The sequence below is a fragment of the Fusarium musae genome, chromosome 11 (genome assembly GCF_019915245.1).
Source record: "Fusarium musae strain F31 chromosome 11, whole genome shotgun sequence".
NCBI classification, from domain to species: domain Eukaryota; kingdom Fungi; phylum Ascomycota; class Sordariomycetes; order Hypocreales; family Nectriaceae; genus Fusarium; species Fusarium musae.
The window spans coordinates 484,443-502,735 of NC_058397.1; the positions used below are offsets into that span (position 1 = coordinate 484,443).

Sequence of the window (18,293 nt, forward strand, 5' to 3'; positions counted from 1 at the left end):
TTTGATCATTGTCGAACTCAATAACCCGAATATTGACCAAGCGGGTTTCCCAAGAAATTCCACATCTAAGAGGCTTGGGGTCCGGTTGGCGCAGATATGTGTCAGAGGCGCAGAGACTATTCACATAATCCTGATATGAGCCATTCCATGCAATCCAAGATTGGTTCATCTTCACAGCTCATGCATCAGGATACAACGTAATGAATTTTAAAGGCCGAAGTTATTGAAGGCCAAAAATGTCATTTAAATACAACTAAAAATGTGATTTGCGGGCTATAAGGCGTATCGTAGGCAGCAGCGCTAAAAAGGTGTTCCATTTTGTACTTTCAAGCTTTGTGGAGACCAAAACTGAGAATCACAAAAGCGGTGAGAAGGATGTGTCTGATGATACGCAGGAAAGAAAATACGTTATTGTGTTTTTATAGAGCACAGCCTTGAGTTTTGTTTATGACTAGCTACTGCATCTTCTGCTAAATGATAATATGGTTTGGCTCAGGTGCTGTTGGCTGGGCATTGTGGCTTTGAGACCGAGCTCGGATAGTCTCAGCGTCCGATGCACGAAAATGCATCTGACTGAAGAAGTCAAGGGATATGCAAATTATGTGGTTGAAGAATTGTCCTATTACCGCCTGTTTTGCTCATTACCGCGGAATTCTAAATACAGGATACTCCATCCCCACCTCAACAGGAATGATGTTAAACTTGACATAGCTATCAATATTCTCCGGCTCGAGAGCAATGAATGCCAAAGCCGCATTCTGTTGCCTCGTGCTAACGTAGTAGCTTCCGACCGGCAGCACAACTTCTCGACTAGTTGAGTTGGTGGTGACCGTGTTGAGATACGTGCCTTCATACAGCTCTGGCTCAACAACCGACGACTCAATCGTCAAGGTTTCCAAGGTCCGTCGAAACTCGTAGTTCATCCTTTCCACTTTCAGGCCCAAGATTTCGAGCTTCTCGGCAACGTCAGACCAAGTTCGTGGAATAACATAAGCTTCAGGTCGGGGCCTGGTGAGATTGGCGATCGATGGGGTAGTGCGCTGGAAGTCAATGGGCACTTGAACGACACTACCATTGCGAGTGTCGACCATGGTAAATGTTCTGTTCTCTGGGACATATGAATCGGTGATGACGATATCTTCATCGCTGTTGATGAACTCATCACGAGCATCTTCAACAACCGACTTGACTTTCTCAGCGTTATCCCTCGCTAACTCGAGAATGGTCTGGATTTTGATGAGAGCAGTCGCAACACGACGTTGGAAATGTTGATTGGCAATACGAATACCTCGCATCTCAAGCAAAAATGAAATCGTTTGTGTCAGTCCGACTGCATTGCGGCCAGTGCGCGCCTCCGTCACAGCTTCAGTGAAGCGAATGCGCGAACCTTCTGTGCGGTTGGAAGGCCCAGTCACATATGGCTCCCACCTCAGGCCATGAGACTGAAGCTTCTCCCCGACAGCTGGGATGAAGAAGTCGAGGAGTTGCTCTCGGATTTTGGGATGAATGTTGGGGTTGATGCCACCCGACAGCAGAGAGTCGGCGCCGTGTTGGTAGTGGCCTCCGTATATTGTAGGCACAGTGAACTCGTCTGCAACGAAGGTTAGCTGGGGCAGTTGATAGGCATTAATGGGCACTTACGCATGTCGAGCGCTATGTGAGGGTTCCATTCACTGACGATTCGCTTGATCTCCCTTGACTGGCCGCGCATAAGCTTCAGATGTTCTCGGTTGGGATCGAGATTTGATGCCAACTGTCTCTGGAAGTATGCAACACCGTCGACATTATATCGAGGAAGGATCTTGATGTCCATCTTCTCCAAGATCGACTTTGCCCACGCCGGTTCGGCATCCATCTTACCAAGGAACGCAAGGACGGACTCATCAGCAGCGGGCTCATTACCGTGGATTGCAGCTTGGAGATAGATGCGAAGCTTATCATTGCTCGAGTTGGTGTTTGGCAGGGACAGGAAGACATATGGAATGGCGCGTCCTTCTTCGGATTGAAAAGCTGCCGATTCATAGGACATCCAGTCATGCTTCTGAGCCAGATTGCGAATAAAGTAATCTTCACGACGTTAGCAGGTATCTTGTAGGTGTTGACATTGGCGCTTTGACCGAGTTCAATATCGTCAGTAGGTCCCTCGGTGCCGTTTGAGAACCGAGCAGGGACCTTCTCAGGGTTCAGAAACGCAGGTGATCGGAGCGTAATGTTGACGTCGGGGAAGTTGGTCGAGACGAGGTCGGAGTCTTTGGTGGTAGGTGCCCAGTTCTCGCCATATTGGAGACCTCTCTGAATGCCACCAGACTGTCCTGCGACAACGGATACGAGGGCCGCGACGGTAATAATTCGTTTAGCCATTTTCGGAAGACTCTAGACCAACCCAACAATCGTCAAAGCCTTAACGGTAATACTGTATTTTACTCTGAGGGAACACTGACCTTTAAATGCGACGCATTGCGTTCGCATCGCATCGCCCTCGGTCGTTGATCGGAACTTATTCTGAATCCGCTCATCGCTTAAAGACGATCGTCACATTGCATTTAAATATTGTGACATTAAGTAGGATTCTATTACCAATTACCTCCGCATTCTAACCTAGTTGATACGATGGACTGACTTACGAACTGAGGGGTATGCTTGGCATCAATGATAATCTGGAGACTGGGGTTGATGAGCATATAGAATTGCCGAATAAGGTAGGTCGATAGATAAGCTTAAGTACAACTCCGCAATAACCCGATTATAGTATAACGTTTATCAAGCTTTGCTTGAGGTTCAGGATCCGCATTCTTTTCGCGGAACGGGTGCCCTTCAAGATATCCACCCAGGGTATTGCGGAGCACAGCATCCAGGCGAGTGGCACGGGGCTTTTAGAGACCATTTTTTGCAATAATGTCCGACGAATTCTATTAAAGCTATTTGCAAGACTACTCTCAGAAGAGTTGATCTACTGACAGAGGTGCTGAATCCATAACTATCGCTGTTGACCCTACTCCTTGTCTCCTGCAACCTGGCCATTAATGGGGCCTTCTTGAGGAGGTACCTCCACCAGAACCTCGCCAGGCTCTTCATTAGCATCAGCATCCTTATCATACTTCGCCTCGTCAACACGGAGTACTTCATGCGCCAGCTGAAAGTATGACTTAACCTCTCCCGAAACCTTGTGCTGCTTCTCCTCCTCCTCCTCAAACTTCTTAATCTCAGCCAGAGCCTCAGCAGGCCCCAGATTCCAAAAGGACTCATGGGTAAGTCCTCTGATCTCGGCCGAGTTCTTGCGAACGTCATCCTCAAACAGCTCCGGGATTTTGACCGACGGCGCCCAGAGACTTAGCTCGTACATGAACCGATCAGGGTCGACGACGGCCGTCCATCCTAGGCTAAATGCGATGGAGAGGAGAGGTCCAACGCCCGGAACAAATCCTAGACCGAAGGTAATGGCGTTCTTGAAGAAATCCTCAAACCAACTTCCCTTCTCGCCCTTACCCCACTCGATGTTCAGACCGCTGTGCGCTTGTGCAATGGTAAGCCAGCTAAAATCGTACGCATCGCTGTACGAGGCTCTAACAGGCACAGTTCGGATATTGTCGCGATGGACAAGCTTGATGAACTTGGCTTCGTAGGGGTTTACCTTGCGGAACTGACGAGGGCAGCTCAAAAGCTCAGTCAAACCCGTGATGTCGAACCCGATGGTATGTTCACGCCATACGTCAAGGCCACTGGTGGTGCTTGTCTCGTGACCCATGAAAGTCGAGCCTCCGCGCCAGATGTCCACGGTTCTGTTCTGCGTGAACGATACCTGTAGCCACATGCTGAGATTGGGATGGTCTTTGCTAGCTGAGAATGCTACAGGGATGTAAATGGCTCGAATGCGGGCAAGCAGCTATGACAGGGCTTAGTATCACTGGTATCAGAGAAGCAAGCCCACTGGCTATGAGACTTACATCAATCCAGACCCATCGTTCCTCTTTGGTCGGCATCGGCATGGTCATAAACCAAGCCTAGGGATGTCTGCATCAGTATGTACCTATAACGGAACAGGACGGCAAGTACTTACCTCAGCAGCATCCCCTTTCTCATGGTTCTTGAACCGATTCCCATTCGTGCAAAGATTATGCTCAAGACGTCTTCTGATATCTGTCTCACGAGGGCCGTAGCTGAAGGGCAACTGCTTCCAGTTTCCGTAGTGGGTGTTCCAACTACTACCAGTGACGATGGCGTAGGGAGAGCGCTGGTGATAGTGACCGGTCCAGGAGTTTGCATTCTTGGAACCGTGGTCAGCCTCGACGTTCCAGATGTACTCAACCATGAAGTGGGAGTAGAAGTGCTCGGGGTTGTCGGCCTGGTAGTGAGCGGGGTCTTTGTTGCGTAGGACGCTGCGCGCGAAGAAAACTTCTCCCTCGGGATATGGAATGGCCATGATGACTGGGTTTTGATAGAAGCTGAAAGATATAAGGTGAATAGGGTATGAGTTGCAAATGAGGTTAAGATTCAGTGCGCATCATGGGAAAAAAGCTCCTTATATAAGAAGAGAAGTCGACGAAGTGGTGTATCTTGTGCATAACTATGATGCGGCCCAGCGTTGACTGATCGAATGCAGATCATCCTCCTTATGGATTATTGGGAGGAAACGGAAGGCCTCAGCGTATTAAGCGAACAACAAGGTCTCGGACTCTGGCCATCCAAAACAAATCATCTGAAACTTGCATCTAGGCGATGCAACCAGGTCGTTATCTTCCGACTTGAATCGGTGAATGTGAAAGCCACCAGCATCGTTGAAGGAGGACCAGTGAGACTGAGATATCTGCTTGCCTTCAACTCTTGTAAGACAATCTTCTATAAAGGCTCGTATGCATAGAAATGTGGGACCGGTGTATCTGCTTGTCTCAGCGCATGTGGTATATGATCTCCCCGGACCAGCATTGCATGCTGATAATACTCACCGCTTCTCAAGAATCAGCGTATCAGAATTACAGGAAGAACCTGGAGATGAGGTTTAAACGTGTGGCGTATAATGCGAGATCGATTTCCGAAAGCGATGTTGAGGTCACATGGAAAACATAAGGAGTCTATGCCCATGTTCACCAAGACTGGATACACGGCTACAACAATCATACCCAGTCCTTTCAAAGGACTACATGTATCTTGGGATAACCCTTTATGAAACAGGGCCTGGGCAAGTAGTTGAAGGGATCGGAGACATGATATCAGAATTCAGAAATGTCCACAGATCTATGGCCATGCATGTGCAGCCGCTCCACAATCCGTGATTTATGACCATTGCATTTAACAATTGGAACCTGATAGTGTACAATACGATTTCTCTTCCGCAGTAAGAAAGAATGGGTGGCTACGATCGGAGCGGCCCGAGCCTCTTCCGATGATTGATATCCTATCGTCCAGATGAGACCAGCAATGAGTTCCGATATACCGCTTTCATCTGACCACCGACGTGATGTCAGTGGAGCGATGGTAGCCGAACTGATATTTTTCAAAGGTTCTCAGAGTTCCTGTTCTACCATACTCTTTATCTATACTCCAACCCTGGCTCAAGGCGACAAAAGAAAGGTTTAAATGGGAGGGACAAGCCTCTTTGCTGCTCAACAGTAATGCCCAGCTTTAAGTGGGCAACACTTCAAACCAAGATATTGGCTGGTAAAGGCAAAGTAAGACAGGCTCCAGCCATATTCCAAAGATATCCGTTGCAGGACATACGATTTGCAACACGACGTTGGAATATGACGGAGAGTAACCTGAAACGCTTCAACTCGACTACTACCAACGTCATCTGCTCCAAGATCAGCACAGGGATGACCCAAATAGGTTAGGGTATGCCGAGATGACCAAGGGGCTATGCTGATTGAAGATGGCTTAATTGAAGCAATTATACGAGCAAAAATCAAGCTTAAAAGCCTGAGGGCCAGGAGGAACACCATCCTTGTAAACTAAACTAACTGTTATTAATTCACCAACAAATCTGGTCTCCTGCTTTTTTGCACCTATACCTTGAGATGCCCCGCACTGCCCTTTCAGGCTTTACTGGTGTTTGATCAATTTTTTCGAGAGGCCCGAAGCCATTGCTAAAGTCTTGGCTAACGTCATAAGTATGCCTCGCCAGGCTCAACTCGTTGGGGGCCATTTTTGAAACGAGGCATATTATAAGTATAAGGGATAGTACAAACAGGCAAGAAGGGAGTTTCGATGAAATCGCTATTAAGTTCACGCAGACATGGCCATGAAGTTATTGAAATTAATCCTCCTTTTGGCCTTTCCATCGATCGCTGCCTCGTTGTCCAAGCGTGACTGCGAATCCTTCGATCTCACCGATCCAGGACCCAATGGATGGTCCAGGACGGGCCAACCAATCCGCGTGTCAGAAACCGTGAACTGCACCGCCGAAAGGGCCAAGGAAAACGGCGATGGCAAAGGAAACTGCAATATCCAGCGTTACAAAATGGGCATCATCGCCAACGCAACTATCAACAGCACCGACGGCGCAACCTATCGAGCACCATCACCAGCAAACCTCAATACCTCCATGGCGAACAAAAAAGCCATCATCAAAGCTGTCAAGGGCAGTGTCGACCTATCGGGCGTCACCCTGGAAAGACTCGTCGTGATACCGTTTACTGTCCCTTCCAACACAACGCCGAATGGGACATATGGATATTGGACTTTTACGCCTGAGATACGGTGCTGGCGGGGATATCCGAAAGATTGTGACGGTGATTTGGATGATGACTTGGACGGTAACTCGGCTGTGGTTTGCGGCTTTAGGCTTAAGAGCAATTCGACGGATGGCAATGGCACTACATATGCAGGCAATGTCAGTTTCGTGGAGGAGGAGGAAGAAGATGGTGTTACAAAGTCTGAGGTCAGACCGTGGCCAGAATATCAGAAGGCTCGTCAAATTGCTGCTGAATGGGGTCGGGTTGATGTAGAGTCTGGGGCGATAAGATATTATGGTATGTCAACGGCGGCCATTTGGTCATCTGTTGCTTATTTATTCGTTTTTATCTAGAATGGTAATTGGCAAGTCCATATTCCACCAAACCCTTGTAACAATGGAACAGATATGCTTTTCAAACTCTACGTCGGCTGAGAAAAGAGCGTGCCATAGCGGCCCAACAACACTGAGTTCTTAAGGCTTAACATCATAATAAAATTTGTCTGACGCTGAGTTCTGTCTCCTAATTTAAGCTCTTAGCCATCAGTCTCAACTGCAAATAAAACATCTCTACCGCTGACGCATTAAAGAAGGAATATGGAATTCCCGTAGCTACAATAATCATGCAGAGTGGCGGGAACCTAGATAAAATGAGGAAAGCAAGTAGAATAACAGCCTGATAGCTCGGAAGCGTCAATATTGGGGTATTGACAACGTTGGTAATCTTAATTCTCTGACCAGGGTGGTTTCATAGGTCTTTATACAGCCGCGCCGCCTTGGCCAACGTCATTGAAGCGACGAGGGCTGGAAGATTGGAGGCCATTTAGAAGAAAGGCAGCAACACAAAGCATAAAAGGACTTGATCAAGCTCCCGGGGAGTCTCCAAATCACCGGCCATTTTATACAAATAATCCGAAATCACGACAATAAATTTCATAATCTTCTGCCTTGTGTTTTTCCCAACCGCATCTCGATCGCTATCGAAGCGCAACTGCCAGGCCTTGAAGCGAGAATCGTCAAGTGACTCCAAAGGCGACTTTGATCAGAGTAGCTCGATTCCTGTCACTGAACTAGTCAACTGCGCAGCACAGAGAGCAAAGGAAAATGGTGACGACAGGGGTGATTGCAGAATCAACAACACCAAGATAAGCATCATCGCTAATTCAACCGAGGCCAAGTCTAATAATGAACCCCTCGACACTTCCCTGGAGAATAAGAAAAGCACCCTAGAAGCAGTGCAAGATGTGGCGGACTCTAAAACAATGGAATATGTCAACTTGCAGCGACATGCAGTCATACCATACCGAAACTCATATTGGATCATACGCAAAGGGAAACGCGGATATTGGGTCTGGGCGCCTGCTATGAACTATTGGCCCGGGACTCTATATGGCTGCGACAATGATGACGATCTGGATGATACTGAAGCCGTAGTCTGTGGGTTTAGGGTCGATAGGAAAGAGAGTAACGAGAGCGATGTCGAGTATCGTGGCAAGGTTGGGTTTGTGGAAGATAAGGACCCAAACTCTATGATCAAATCTGGTGTGAGGCCCTGGCTAGACTATGATACGGCGGCTAAGATGGTTGAGGAGTGGGAGAAGAATGATGTGCATGATGTGGAAGAGGAGGAGTCGCTGGCTACGGGATATCACACTGCTATCTCGCCATTCGTTGGGATATTGATTGTCTCTCTATTTGAACCCATTTGGTTAGCTAGATTTCGTGCTTGTATCTCACCTTATGAGTATTGGAATGAGAGGACCTTGCGATGTGAATTTACTGGAATGATTATAGCTCTTGGTCTGTTGTTAACCAAAGCGTTATGCATAGGGGCTATCTCTTACAGTATTATAAAGTACCTCTAATATAATTATCTAATTATTATCAGCACTTTAACTTAGTTCTAACTGTCATGTGAGGCCATGGCCTGGAACCGAGACTTTCCCCTACCGACATAACCGCATGATAATACGGCGACATTATGACATGAACTGCATCGAAAAGAACCAAGTTTGTTTCCCCGGCCCCCTGACTGTCATTGGTCTAAAGAATAGGCTAAAGTCAATTCTTGGCTCGCATAGCGGAACGAAAACGAGGCTAAACGAGATCATCACGCGAAACACCCACAATCGTCAGCTGCAGCCAATTAGACGTTGCAGTCGTTCGCGCAGGCCCGGGGTTGTTGGCCCCGTTCCTTTTATTCCAGTGCCCGTTCGGATCTCTCTTTCTCGTTCTCGTTTTCCATCCCGAGCCTTTTAACCTTCCACCCATCAAGATCCAGAATACTGGTATTGGACATGTCGAGCGGTACACCGACACCGCTGCCCTCATCTAGAACCTCGGAACATCGAGGCTCCAAGACAAAACGAGGGCACAGAAAATCGAGAACGGGATGTCAGACCTGTAAGTTAAGACGCATCAAAGTAAGTCTCAATCCAGCCTTTATCCCCCCTCTTCCATATGCAAGGTCCTTGTCTAATTTTCTTTAGTGTGGAGAAGAGAAACCTATTTGCGCTCACTGCGAGAGACGAGGTGAAGAATGCCACTATACTGTCCCGATCCATATCAGGCACCACGCCACGCCAGTTACCTCGCCGCCATCTGCAACGGCGCCAAGTCTTGGTTTATTAGACCTGGAGCTCATGCATAACTTCTGCACGTCGACTTATGCAACGCTCAGCAACGATGTGGCAGTCCGAGATCTCTGGCGAGTCCGCATTGTGAGGCTTTGTCTCAAATGTGACTATGCCATGCTGGCAATCTTATCTGTCTCGGCACTCCATCTAAGCCACTTCTCAACAGAACGAAAGGAGCTCCTCCGCGAAAGGGCTATTGTGTATCACAACCAGGCACTCAGCATCGCAGCTCCATTCATCGACGCTTACGACAACGCCAACGCTCAAGAGCTCTTTGCATTTTCCATCTTGACTATCTACTACTGTAAGTTCCTCCAGCATTTCTTCCTCGTCACGCCTGGTCTAAATTATGCAGCGTTCGCACAAACCCCACAGAACGAAGACAGCCCATATCCTCCTTGGGTGGTTTTGATCAACGGGTGCGCAAGCTTCGCCTCGTTGGGCGACAGCACGCTCTCCCTCGGCCCTTTCTCAGCCCTTCTATCCAAGGCGCGCAGACGGTTCAAAATCAGGGAGCGTGTCTTCGAAATCGACTATGTGCAACAGCTCAAGGCCTTCATCGATGAGACGATTACAGATCCAGTACAGCGCTCTATCTACCAAGATACGCTTCGCGCGTTGAACCAGACGTATGGTGTTTTCTATGAGACGGATGGTGATAAAGACTTGGTTGACATCTTTTCTTGGACTGTCCCAGCCAAGGCCTTCTTCGAGTTTGTGGCGGAAGAAGAACCGGAAGCCCTTGTTGTCCTTTCTTACTTCTGTGTCTTGTTGCACAAATTGCCTAGTCAATGGTGGCTGAGCGGTTGGGTCAGTCATATTATGACGCGAATATATGCTTCTGTTGGAGAGAAGTATCTGCCCTATTTAGTATGGCCCATGGAGGAGATTGGTTGGTTGCCGAAGAATTAAGATTTGTTCATGCTTACACATGCGTAATATCCCTTGCCAGGGCCACGGGGACGAGGTAACGAATCATGACCTGTGCATGCCCCTCCATGCTGATTGCAGGCTTTTACCTCAGGGTCCCTTGTCGACCTTTTCGTTCTCGTTACCCACTTTCGCTTTTAAAACGATATGGCGCGGGGTTGGCATGTGACCTCTGTAAGCCGAAGCTGATAAGCTACAACATGCGATCTCATCCACGTCTTAGGTTCGCATAGAACCCGAGATGCGAAAGTTGCCAAACGAAACGGCCCTGATGCCGATATGAAGGCTGGGCCGGGATACTCCCTAAAGCAACCAATGAGTCCTATTTTCTCACTTCCAGCAATGGAATGTCAATTCTATCTCGTCCATAAAAGCCATCCCCCCCTTCGCTCAACCACTACTACTCTAATATCGACCTCAAAGCCACTTCTAATCGACTTTACGGCCAGACATGGACATATTCTCGAGAAATGAGACTCTTGCTGGTAGCAAGCCGGACTTCAAGCTGTTCAGATATACTCCATCATTGCCTGCAGCCATCATCGCAGCCATCATTTTCGCGATACTGTCCTGCCTCCATATCTGGCGCCTCAAAAAAGCCCGTGCCTGGTATTTCATACCATTTGCAGTAGGCGGTGCTTGTACGTGTTTGCGATTTACGGATGCCGATAGATGAACATTTCTAAGTTTACTCTCACAGTTGAAACCATTGGTTACGCTACCCGAGTCGTATCCCACAGCAATAAGGAGTCTATACCTGCCTTCAGCCTCCAAGCCATACTTATCCTCGTCGCTCCCGCCCTCTTCGCCGCCTCGATCTACATGATACTCGGCCGGATCATCATCTCCCTTGGAGCCCAACATCTCTCATTGATTCCCGTTCGATGGCTGACAAAGGCTTTTGTCTGTGGCGATATCTTATCCTTCTCACTACAAGCAGCTGGAGGCGGGATTCAATCGTCCCGCACTATTGAGGGATATAAGCGGGGTGAAAAGATCATCCTCGCTGGTTTGTTTGTTCAGATCGTGGTGTTCGGTTTCTTCGTTATCACCTCGGGGTTGTTCCACAGAAAATGCCTCAAAAGCCCAACACTGGCTGCTCGAGAGAATGCCTTCCCATGGAAGCTTGACCTAAAGATCCTGTATACTGTCAGTTTTATTATCTTAGTTCGAAGCATCTTTCGTGTTATCGAATATCTTCAGGGCAACGCCGGGTTTTTGATTTTTCACGAGATCTTTCTCTATATTTTTGACTCCGTTTTGATGGCGATTGTCATGGTTGTTTTCCTCATCTGGTATGTTGATCACCTTCAATACAAGGACACTAGCCAATACGTTCTCGAACGTTGTGTTGGTGATGAGACAAACTCATCTTGATCGAGTGGTAGGAAATATGCTTATGGAGTTGAGTAAGTGGGGGCTGTTAGGTTTCGTGAGGGTGTTAACTATTATTATTAGGATGATGTTGATTGATATTTAATCTTTGCGATATTTGGGCGCGACATATGTAATACCAATACAATTTAAGATTCTTTATTATACCTCACCTTAAAATAAAGGCACCTGCAAATGTTGCCTTATCGTATTGTCGTGGCGGAATCATGGCTCGAACGAGCACACGAGAGGCTCGCAAATTATCCAAGGTGTCACGCATCGGCAACTACGGAGCTCTTACTCACTTTCACTAATTATTGTATTTGAATATACCGTGAAACTGAGATAAAGGTTTGCAACGCTATGATGCAGGAGGCTGTGAGAATTTCTTTTCTTTAAGGGGTTAAGTTTTGTAATCTTGATCTGGAAAGCAAAGAGGAAATTCCAAGTCGATATTTTGTCCGGCAAGTATTACTAGTCTCTTTGATATCACATTCTAGTAACCTTGTGAACAGTTTGCGAATATCTGGCACTGCTAGAGTCCTTAATAGCTACTATCCAGCGAAAACTCTAATTCTCCCAATAATATTGAGATTAACGCGAGAAACATCAATACACTGTCTACACTGTTGAAAATGCATATGTAAGCCCCGTGGGAGATGAGATAGCCCGTTTTCCTGGCCCGTATTCGATCAGGCGAAAGACGAACCGTACAAGTATGAGAACCAGAGGCGATGGACAGTGTGTAGAGGTACCTCTGCCGAGGAATCCCTGACACAGTAACTTTTACGGGCGTAGAATCTACAAGTTTTATGTGAAACATATCTGCAGTTACAGCAAGCCATAAAAAGAAGACGATTTGAACAACGAGACATGTAGTGACGATGCATTCGCTCTTGTGTAGAGCATCGAGGGAACCACCTGCCATCATGCCACCACCTAAGAACGATGAGAATAAAAGTGGAAAAAGCCGAGTGACAGCATAGACTCACCTGCACCTTAGATGCACCTTGGAGTATAAAGGAGACAACATCGCTGAGGACAAAGGCTTTTGTAAGCCAGGCCTCTTGATAGGTGAGTGCCGCTCGCTGTCGGTAATTATGATGATACGTCCGAGGGTCATGCAAATGCTTGCTTAACAAAATTGATGAAATCAGCAACAGCGAAGTTTGGACTACATAAGGTTTCAGAGTCTAGTTGGGGCTTTCGCTGGCAGACACTGCCCCCTGGGTCAAGGTTAGAAGTGAACGACTTCAGCTCTGAAGAAACTTGCACTAATCAGGCCTCAGTCTCGCAATAGTTGCTTTGGGGAAGAGACTTACTGAAACCACCGATGACAAAACAAGAAAGGAACCACGTCTTTGTCCTAATGCAATGATACGTGTGCAGTCCGGTGACTAGCAGAAAGACAAAGATGAAGATGACAGCCGCCGCCATGGACGAGTGATGTTGGTAGAGCTAAAGGAAATAGCGTCACTCTCCCCTGCTGCTGATTTAGAGGATGGTGAAAAGGCTCTAGGTTGTCTAAAATAGGGGTAAGACTGAGAAATTAGATATCAAAGGTTGAAAGTGTAAAAGATGCTGAGGGGAGAGTTCTTGCGTGAAACTGGAGGAAAATACCGTAATCGAATAATATAAACAGGTTTTATAACACGAGAAATATGTTTTTCAAGGGGCCGGTACTCACTCCCCATGAACTGCGTGGCAGTGCATTCCCTTTTCTAAGCGCTTGCTCCCTGTGTAATCTCGGGTTCGTGTGTGAGGTGCATGATGTGAGCTATCAGTTGCGGGGACTATCAACTCAAAATAACAGTCTTAGAATGTCAGTTCAGGCAGTATACTAACTGTGTCAACAATTACCCATGAAAGCCGACCTAGCGGCTATGATCATGAGCCAATCATCCTGATTGTTGCTGAACAGCATGTTGTCTGATCGTGTATCATCTAATCGGGGATCAAAACACACTTCCATCCATTGATTGAACAGGGAAGGATGTCATACTGAAAAGTACGACACATACGAACTCATACAACTGCCTTCTCCTTTGTCCTTGCAACATTCCGAGCTTTAGTTATAAGGATTTGATCAACCTATCTTCGCTACTCTAGTCGTGCCTTTGACGCCTTTGCCATGTTCTCCAACTCTTTGACGTCCTGAAATTCTCCATGAATTACACCCGAGTCTATATCATGCCGGCAGCTCAATAGCGCAAGGGCCGAAGACTTCCACAGCGGTACCTCATGCTTTCTCGCAGTGCCCACTATAGTAAACACGGCAAATATCAACGCAGCAAGCTCCAGCACCGCAGGGCCAATCAACCAGTACCACCGGATGAATACAAAGATCTGGCTTTCTCTCCGAACTCCTTTAGCCAATTTCTGGTTTGGTCCTGAGCGTAGATAGTCCGTCATACCCCGCGCCATATTGTCGAAAGCACGCGTGAGATTAGTATCTCCATCCAGGGCGGCACTGAGCCCAGGGTTATTGTTCTTTGCGTTTCCACTCACGAATTCAGATTGAAACGTCGTGGACTCGAAAAATGCTTCCAGGGCCCTTATGTCGATGAAGGATATCCTGAACGGAGGTAGTTTGGAGGTTTTGTTGCTCAGAAGATAGCCCCGTTGCAGGAGAACATCCCAGGACAAATTGGCGTGCGGAATGTCAATTTCAGAGATCTTCTCGAAGAAAAAGGTGTTACCGTTTGCTTCGGCCCTTGGGTACTCATAGGCGGTAAATCCCACGGTGCATTCCGTGATATTGACATCAGTAGCCATGTAGTTGTCATCATGGCCTGACCTCCAGACCGCGATTCTCACGATGTCGTCCAGTGATGTGGCGATATTCTCATGGTAATCGAAATGAGTACGTGTCGCGTTGATTCTAAAAGTGGTTTGAGAGTCGGTCAGTACATGCTGAGTCGTAAGGGTAATGTTTCCTGGTGTTGTGAAGTTGCAATTACGATCGAATTGCGTGCAGTGTTTTGTTTCCAACGCCGACATGGTGACATTCTTGCATGTGCTCTTGAAACCCAAGGATATATAAGAGTCTCTCCAGAGACAGGCGCCACCGCACTTGAATACTGGGATGGAACTTATGTCGTAAAGGCCTTGCAGGATAGCGGATTGCATCTGTGTGTCCGGCGGTATTTCTAGGGACGACAGTTAGTTACTGTATACCATTTCATTTTGATGACCTACGGGACTGAAAACCGGTTGTCATGTTTCTATCATATGCGTGCGCATATCCAAAGGTCGCATCATTACTTGGGACATCCACCACCCTTGGTTCTAGGCTAACCACGGCCTGAGAAAGAGGAGAGAAGCCCAGACGGAGTATCGTTATAAAAGCTCCCAACGTTGCCAGATTCCAAGGAACTTTGAAGATGAGAAGAATCGCTCCAAGTGGACCTCGACTGGCCTCGTCAAACCTTTCAACGTTATACACGGTCTGCGAAGATCGCTTGAAGTAAAGCCACTTAAGCTGCCCGATAAAAGCGCTGATGTTATGCATCATGGCAGCTGTGCAACCTGTCGACAAGATGGCGATGGTGGTGCTTATGGAAATTGAAAGAGGCCATTCGGAGTAAGGCTTGTCGCGCATGCTACAGAATATCGCAACCATTCCGGCAAACAAAACGAGGGTCGTGAAAGACGTCAGGAGTTCCAAACCCCATCCGTGGGTAGAAAAGGTTGCATGTCGGACATATTTGCCCTTGCGAGACGATTCTCTGGTAGAACTCAACTCGATTTCATCTGTGTCTATGTCGCGAGCTGATGTCGCCTCGTACCGATGTGATTTTGACTGCATCTTGTCGTCGTAGCAGTTGAGATGAGAAGACAGAGGTTGAAGGACACTCCGACGGAAGGGCTATTATATAGCATAAGCCAAGCCCAAGAAAACCACGCGTGCGAGAACCTCTTTTTCAGCTGTCTGACTAAACCAATTAGAATCACTGTAGTGTTGCACATGGAACTCCGCCTCTGCGCAAGGCGCTTATCACTCGAATTTGAGCCAATCTTGGGAAGTAGGTCAAGTGGGGGCTGCACCGATGACTCCATGTGCAGCTTGGCAATAAGGCTGAGCGAAATACAAGGCGATTGTTGCAATGTGTCCCTACTGAGGGGTCTCAACTATTCCGCAGTGGCAGTGGTGCTTGAAAATAGGCAGGGGCGCTACAACGCTTGGCTACTATTGCGGCTCTTCTTATCAGTCAAGTCACCACTGCGTTGGAGGGTTCTCCATGCAGTTGTAACCACTGATCCAAACCACCCTTGAGCTGAGTTGTTAGCTAGGTCATTGTGGAGCAGCGTCTAAGCATAGTAGCGGTTCGGCTCGATGCGTCCCACGAGTAATTCACAGCGAGCAGCTGCTGTGTCCACGAAGTGGATAGGAATCACACATTTTCTGGTGGAAGGTGAAGTATAATGAGTGATACGGCTGATTTATTAGTTGTGAACTGTTACACAAACGAACTGGTTTGCCTACCACTTATCTGCTAGGAATCCCAACATCTCTGCATTGTAGAAGGAAATTGAGCAAGCTCAAAACTACGAATTATACAATAAGGTGTAATTGTAGCTTCAGTCAAGTCAAAATTCCTATTTAATACCTGGGTTGCTTGCCATAGTATTGATCTAAGCCTGATAACTTGACCCGAAAACCAAGTGCCTCTCAAAGGCTGCCATATGCAGCCTAGAGGTTCTGAATCACATCGCAGCCAGTTCCACGACTGAACGTCTTCGAGGCAAGGTTGTGCTGGTTCTTGTATTCGCTATGACTCCAAAAGGTTCGACATCAGCAACAGTGATGGGGATGGTAGGACTTACGCATAGCCAGCAGGACCTTGAACTTCGCTAACGTCGAGCACATAGATTCCATCTGTCTAGAAGCACTGCAAATTCTCAAGCTTGACAGCATTAACTTTGAACGATCGCAGTATAAACCAAGATGGTCGTCATTGCGAGGGCTCGTGATAAGCTGAACTCGATATCTTCTCAAGGCATGCTCGTACCAGTTGGGCTTCCACTGGAGGGTCAACTTGCAGTTCGCCCGCTTATCTGCTGAGAATAATGCTTAGTGCCCAACATCCATTAAACCAAGCCTCAGAAGACCTACCTCCATTTACGTCGACAGGCTCAGGGATGGCCGTAGCAAGGGCAGGAAGGGCCAGAATGGCCTGTGCGAGGATTGAGAACTTCATGTTGATGGAGAGAAGTAAATCGTTTTAGAGAACAAAGAAGTTGTTTGGGAAGTAGAGGTATAGGCAGGGAGGTCTTGAAGACACAGCCCTGTTCAATGACACTGGCGTACAGAGTAGAGAACGCGGATATAGCATGACCAGTTCTGGGTCCGGGCAGACTCTAAGAAGGCAAGTAACAAAAAGACAAATATCAGCGGGTATAAAAGAGAGTTTTATTCGGCACTGAAAGCTTCTATCTTCACTCGATTCTCATTCCTCAGCTACATAGCACCTTCACCAAACCCCCTTCAAAATGAAATTCACTCTGTTCACCCAGGCTGCCATGGCCATTCCACTCATCACCGGAGCTTTTGCTACTCCTACTCCTGATAGTAAGTCACTGCTTCTTAACGACACTTCATGCCTAGCGCATATCAGCCTCTGAGGTCAAACGAGCGGATTGTTCCATGACAGTCCGATACAGAACGGACTGTGTCGAGAAAGGTCTAGAGAGATATCGAATGCAGCTTATCACAAGCCCTCGCAATGACCGACATCTCGGTGTTTACTGTGACGCTTTCAAAGTACCCGCTGGTTTTGTCATTAACCCTCAGTGTTTCTGGGGAGATGCATACCTTGTTGACGTCAGCGCTGCTCGAGGTCCTGCAGGGCGAAGGTAAGTGGTGTCTGACCTTGGCCGGGTTTTCTTCTAACTTGGTGTGTTTAGAGCAGTTCGAGACGTTCCTAGCAAAGCTTGCAAGGATTTCGAAGTCTACACCGGGTGCCGAACGATCAGAGAGTTCTAAGAGTCTTTGATGGGAAGATGGCTCATTGTTTAAGCTTTAGTAGACACGATAGGCTCTGAGCCCTGAAAGTTGACTCAATTTATGTATATAGAAGGAGAAAGAAGGAGGAACAGAAAATAGAGCATCCCGAAGAGCATCCCGAAGTAGCTAGTACATCTTGCGTATGTAAGTCTCTTGCGAATAGATTAGTCATTGCCTCTCATAATTCATTAACCCTGGAAGGATACAACATAGAGTGGAATGTTCTGATCCATAGTGAAATAAGAACGATGTCCCTTAGACTCTTTGCCATTAGCGCTTAAGGTTCGCGTGTAGGCCTAGCTCAGGCCTGTCCACGATAAAGCATAGAAATTGATATGTAACAATTAACATCGAAAGCTAGCCTCACCGAAATAGCTTACTAAGAATACAGTCTTATTCTTGCAGTCTTTAACTTAACCTTTCCTAAGTACTGCTTTTGTCCTCCTTACCGTCTTTCATCAGCTCCCCTCGGTGGTGTCAAACCCCGTCGTTGGTTCGTTGTCCCATACTGCCCTGTTCTAAGTGGACTTGCATTCCTTCCTCTTGGCCCATCCGGTTGTTGGACTTGACCTGTAGGATACATTGGCGAGCCTACAGACGAACTGGTACCTCCCAAAGGAGGTAGCGTCCCAGACTGACTTGGGGTGCCCTGGCCCTGAAGTCCTGAACGGCCAGGGCT

The 18,293-nt window shown here is 47.4% G+C and overlaps 6 protein-coding genes across 6 annotated transcripts; 3 read left to right on the top strand and 3 right to left on the bottom strand.

Moving 5' to 3' along the window:
- Positions 1 to 641: 641 nt before the first annotated feature.
- On the bottom strand, positions 642 to 2,361 carry J7337_013209 (uncharacterized protein; the record flags this gene model as incomplete). The annotated part of the gene is made up of 3 exons (XM_044830705.1): positions 642 to 1,591; positions 1,642 to 2,067; positions 2,118 to 2,361. 3 exons carry the CDS (start codon positions 2,359 to 2,361, stop codon positions 642 to 644), a joined length of 1,620 nt encoding a protein of 539 aa, XP_044673980.1.
- Positions 2,362 to 2,992: 631 nt separating this feature from the next.
- J7337_013210 (uncharacterized protein) lies at positions 2,993 to 4,420 on the bottom strand (the record flags this gene model as incomplete). Its single annotated transcript, XM_044830706.1, has 3 exons — positions 2,993 to 3,883; positions 3,945 to 4,001; positions 4,058 to 4,420. The coding sequence occupies 3 exons, from the start codon at positions 4,418 to 4,420 to the stop codon at positions 2,993 to 2,995; spliced, it is 1,311 nt and encodes a 436-aa protein (XP_044673981.1).
- A 1,809-nt stretch (positions 4,421 to 6,229) lies between these two features.
- On the top strand, positions 6,230 to 7,021 carry J7337_013211 (uncharacterized protein; the record flags this gene model as incomplete). The annotated part of the gene is made up of 1 exon (XM_044830707.1): positions 6,230 to 7,021. The coding sequence occupies one exon, from the start codon at positions 6,230 to 6,232 to the stop codon at positions 7,019 to 7,021; it is 792 nt and encodes a 263-aa protein (XP_044673982.1).
- A 1,943-nt stretch (positions 7,022 to 8,964) lies between these two features.
- On the top strand, positions 8,965 to 10,215 carry J7337_013212 (uncharacterized protein; the record flags this gene model as incomplete). The annotated part of the gene is made up of 3 exons (XM_044830708.1): positions 8,965 to 8,974; positions 9,003 to 9,070; positions 9,157 to 10,215. The coding sequence occupies 3 exons, from the start codon at positions 8,965 to 8,967 to the stop codon at positions 10,213 to 10,215; spliced, it is 1,137 nt and encodes a 378-aa protein (XP_044673983.1).
- Positions 10,216 to 13,707: 3,492 nt separating this feature from the next.
- Positions 13,708 to 15,415, bottom strand: J7337_013213 (uncharacterized protein; the record flags this gene model as incomplete). The annotated part of the gene is made up of 2 exons (XM_044830709.1): positions 13,708 to 14,756; positions 14,806 to 15,415. The coding sequence occupies 2 exons, from the start codon at positions 15,413 to 15,415 to the stop codon at positions 13,708 to 13,710; spliced, it is 1,659 nt and encodes a 552-aa protein (XP_044673984.1).
- Positions 15,416 to 17,100: 1,685 nt separating this feature from the next.
- On the top strand, positions 17,101 to 17,593 carry J7337_013214 (uncharacterized protein; the record flags this gene model as incomplete). Its single annotated transcript, XM_044830710.1, has 3 exons — positions 17,101 to 17,179; positions 17,226 to 17,463; positions 17,515 to 17,593. The coding sequence occupies 3 exons, from the start codon at positions 17,101 to 17,103 to the stop codon at positions 17,591 to 17,593; spliced, it is 396 nt and encodes a 131-aa protein (XP_044673985.1).
- Between the last annotated feature and the right edge of the window lie 700 nt (positions 17,594 to 18,293).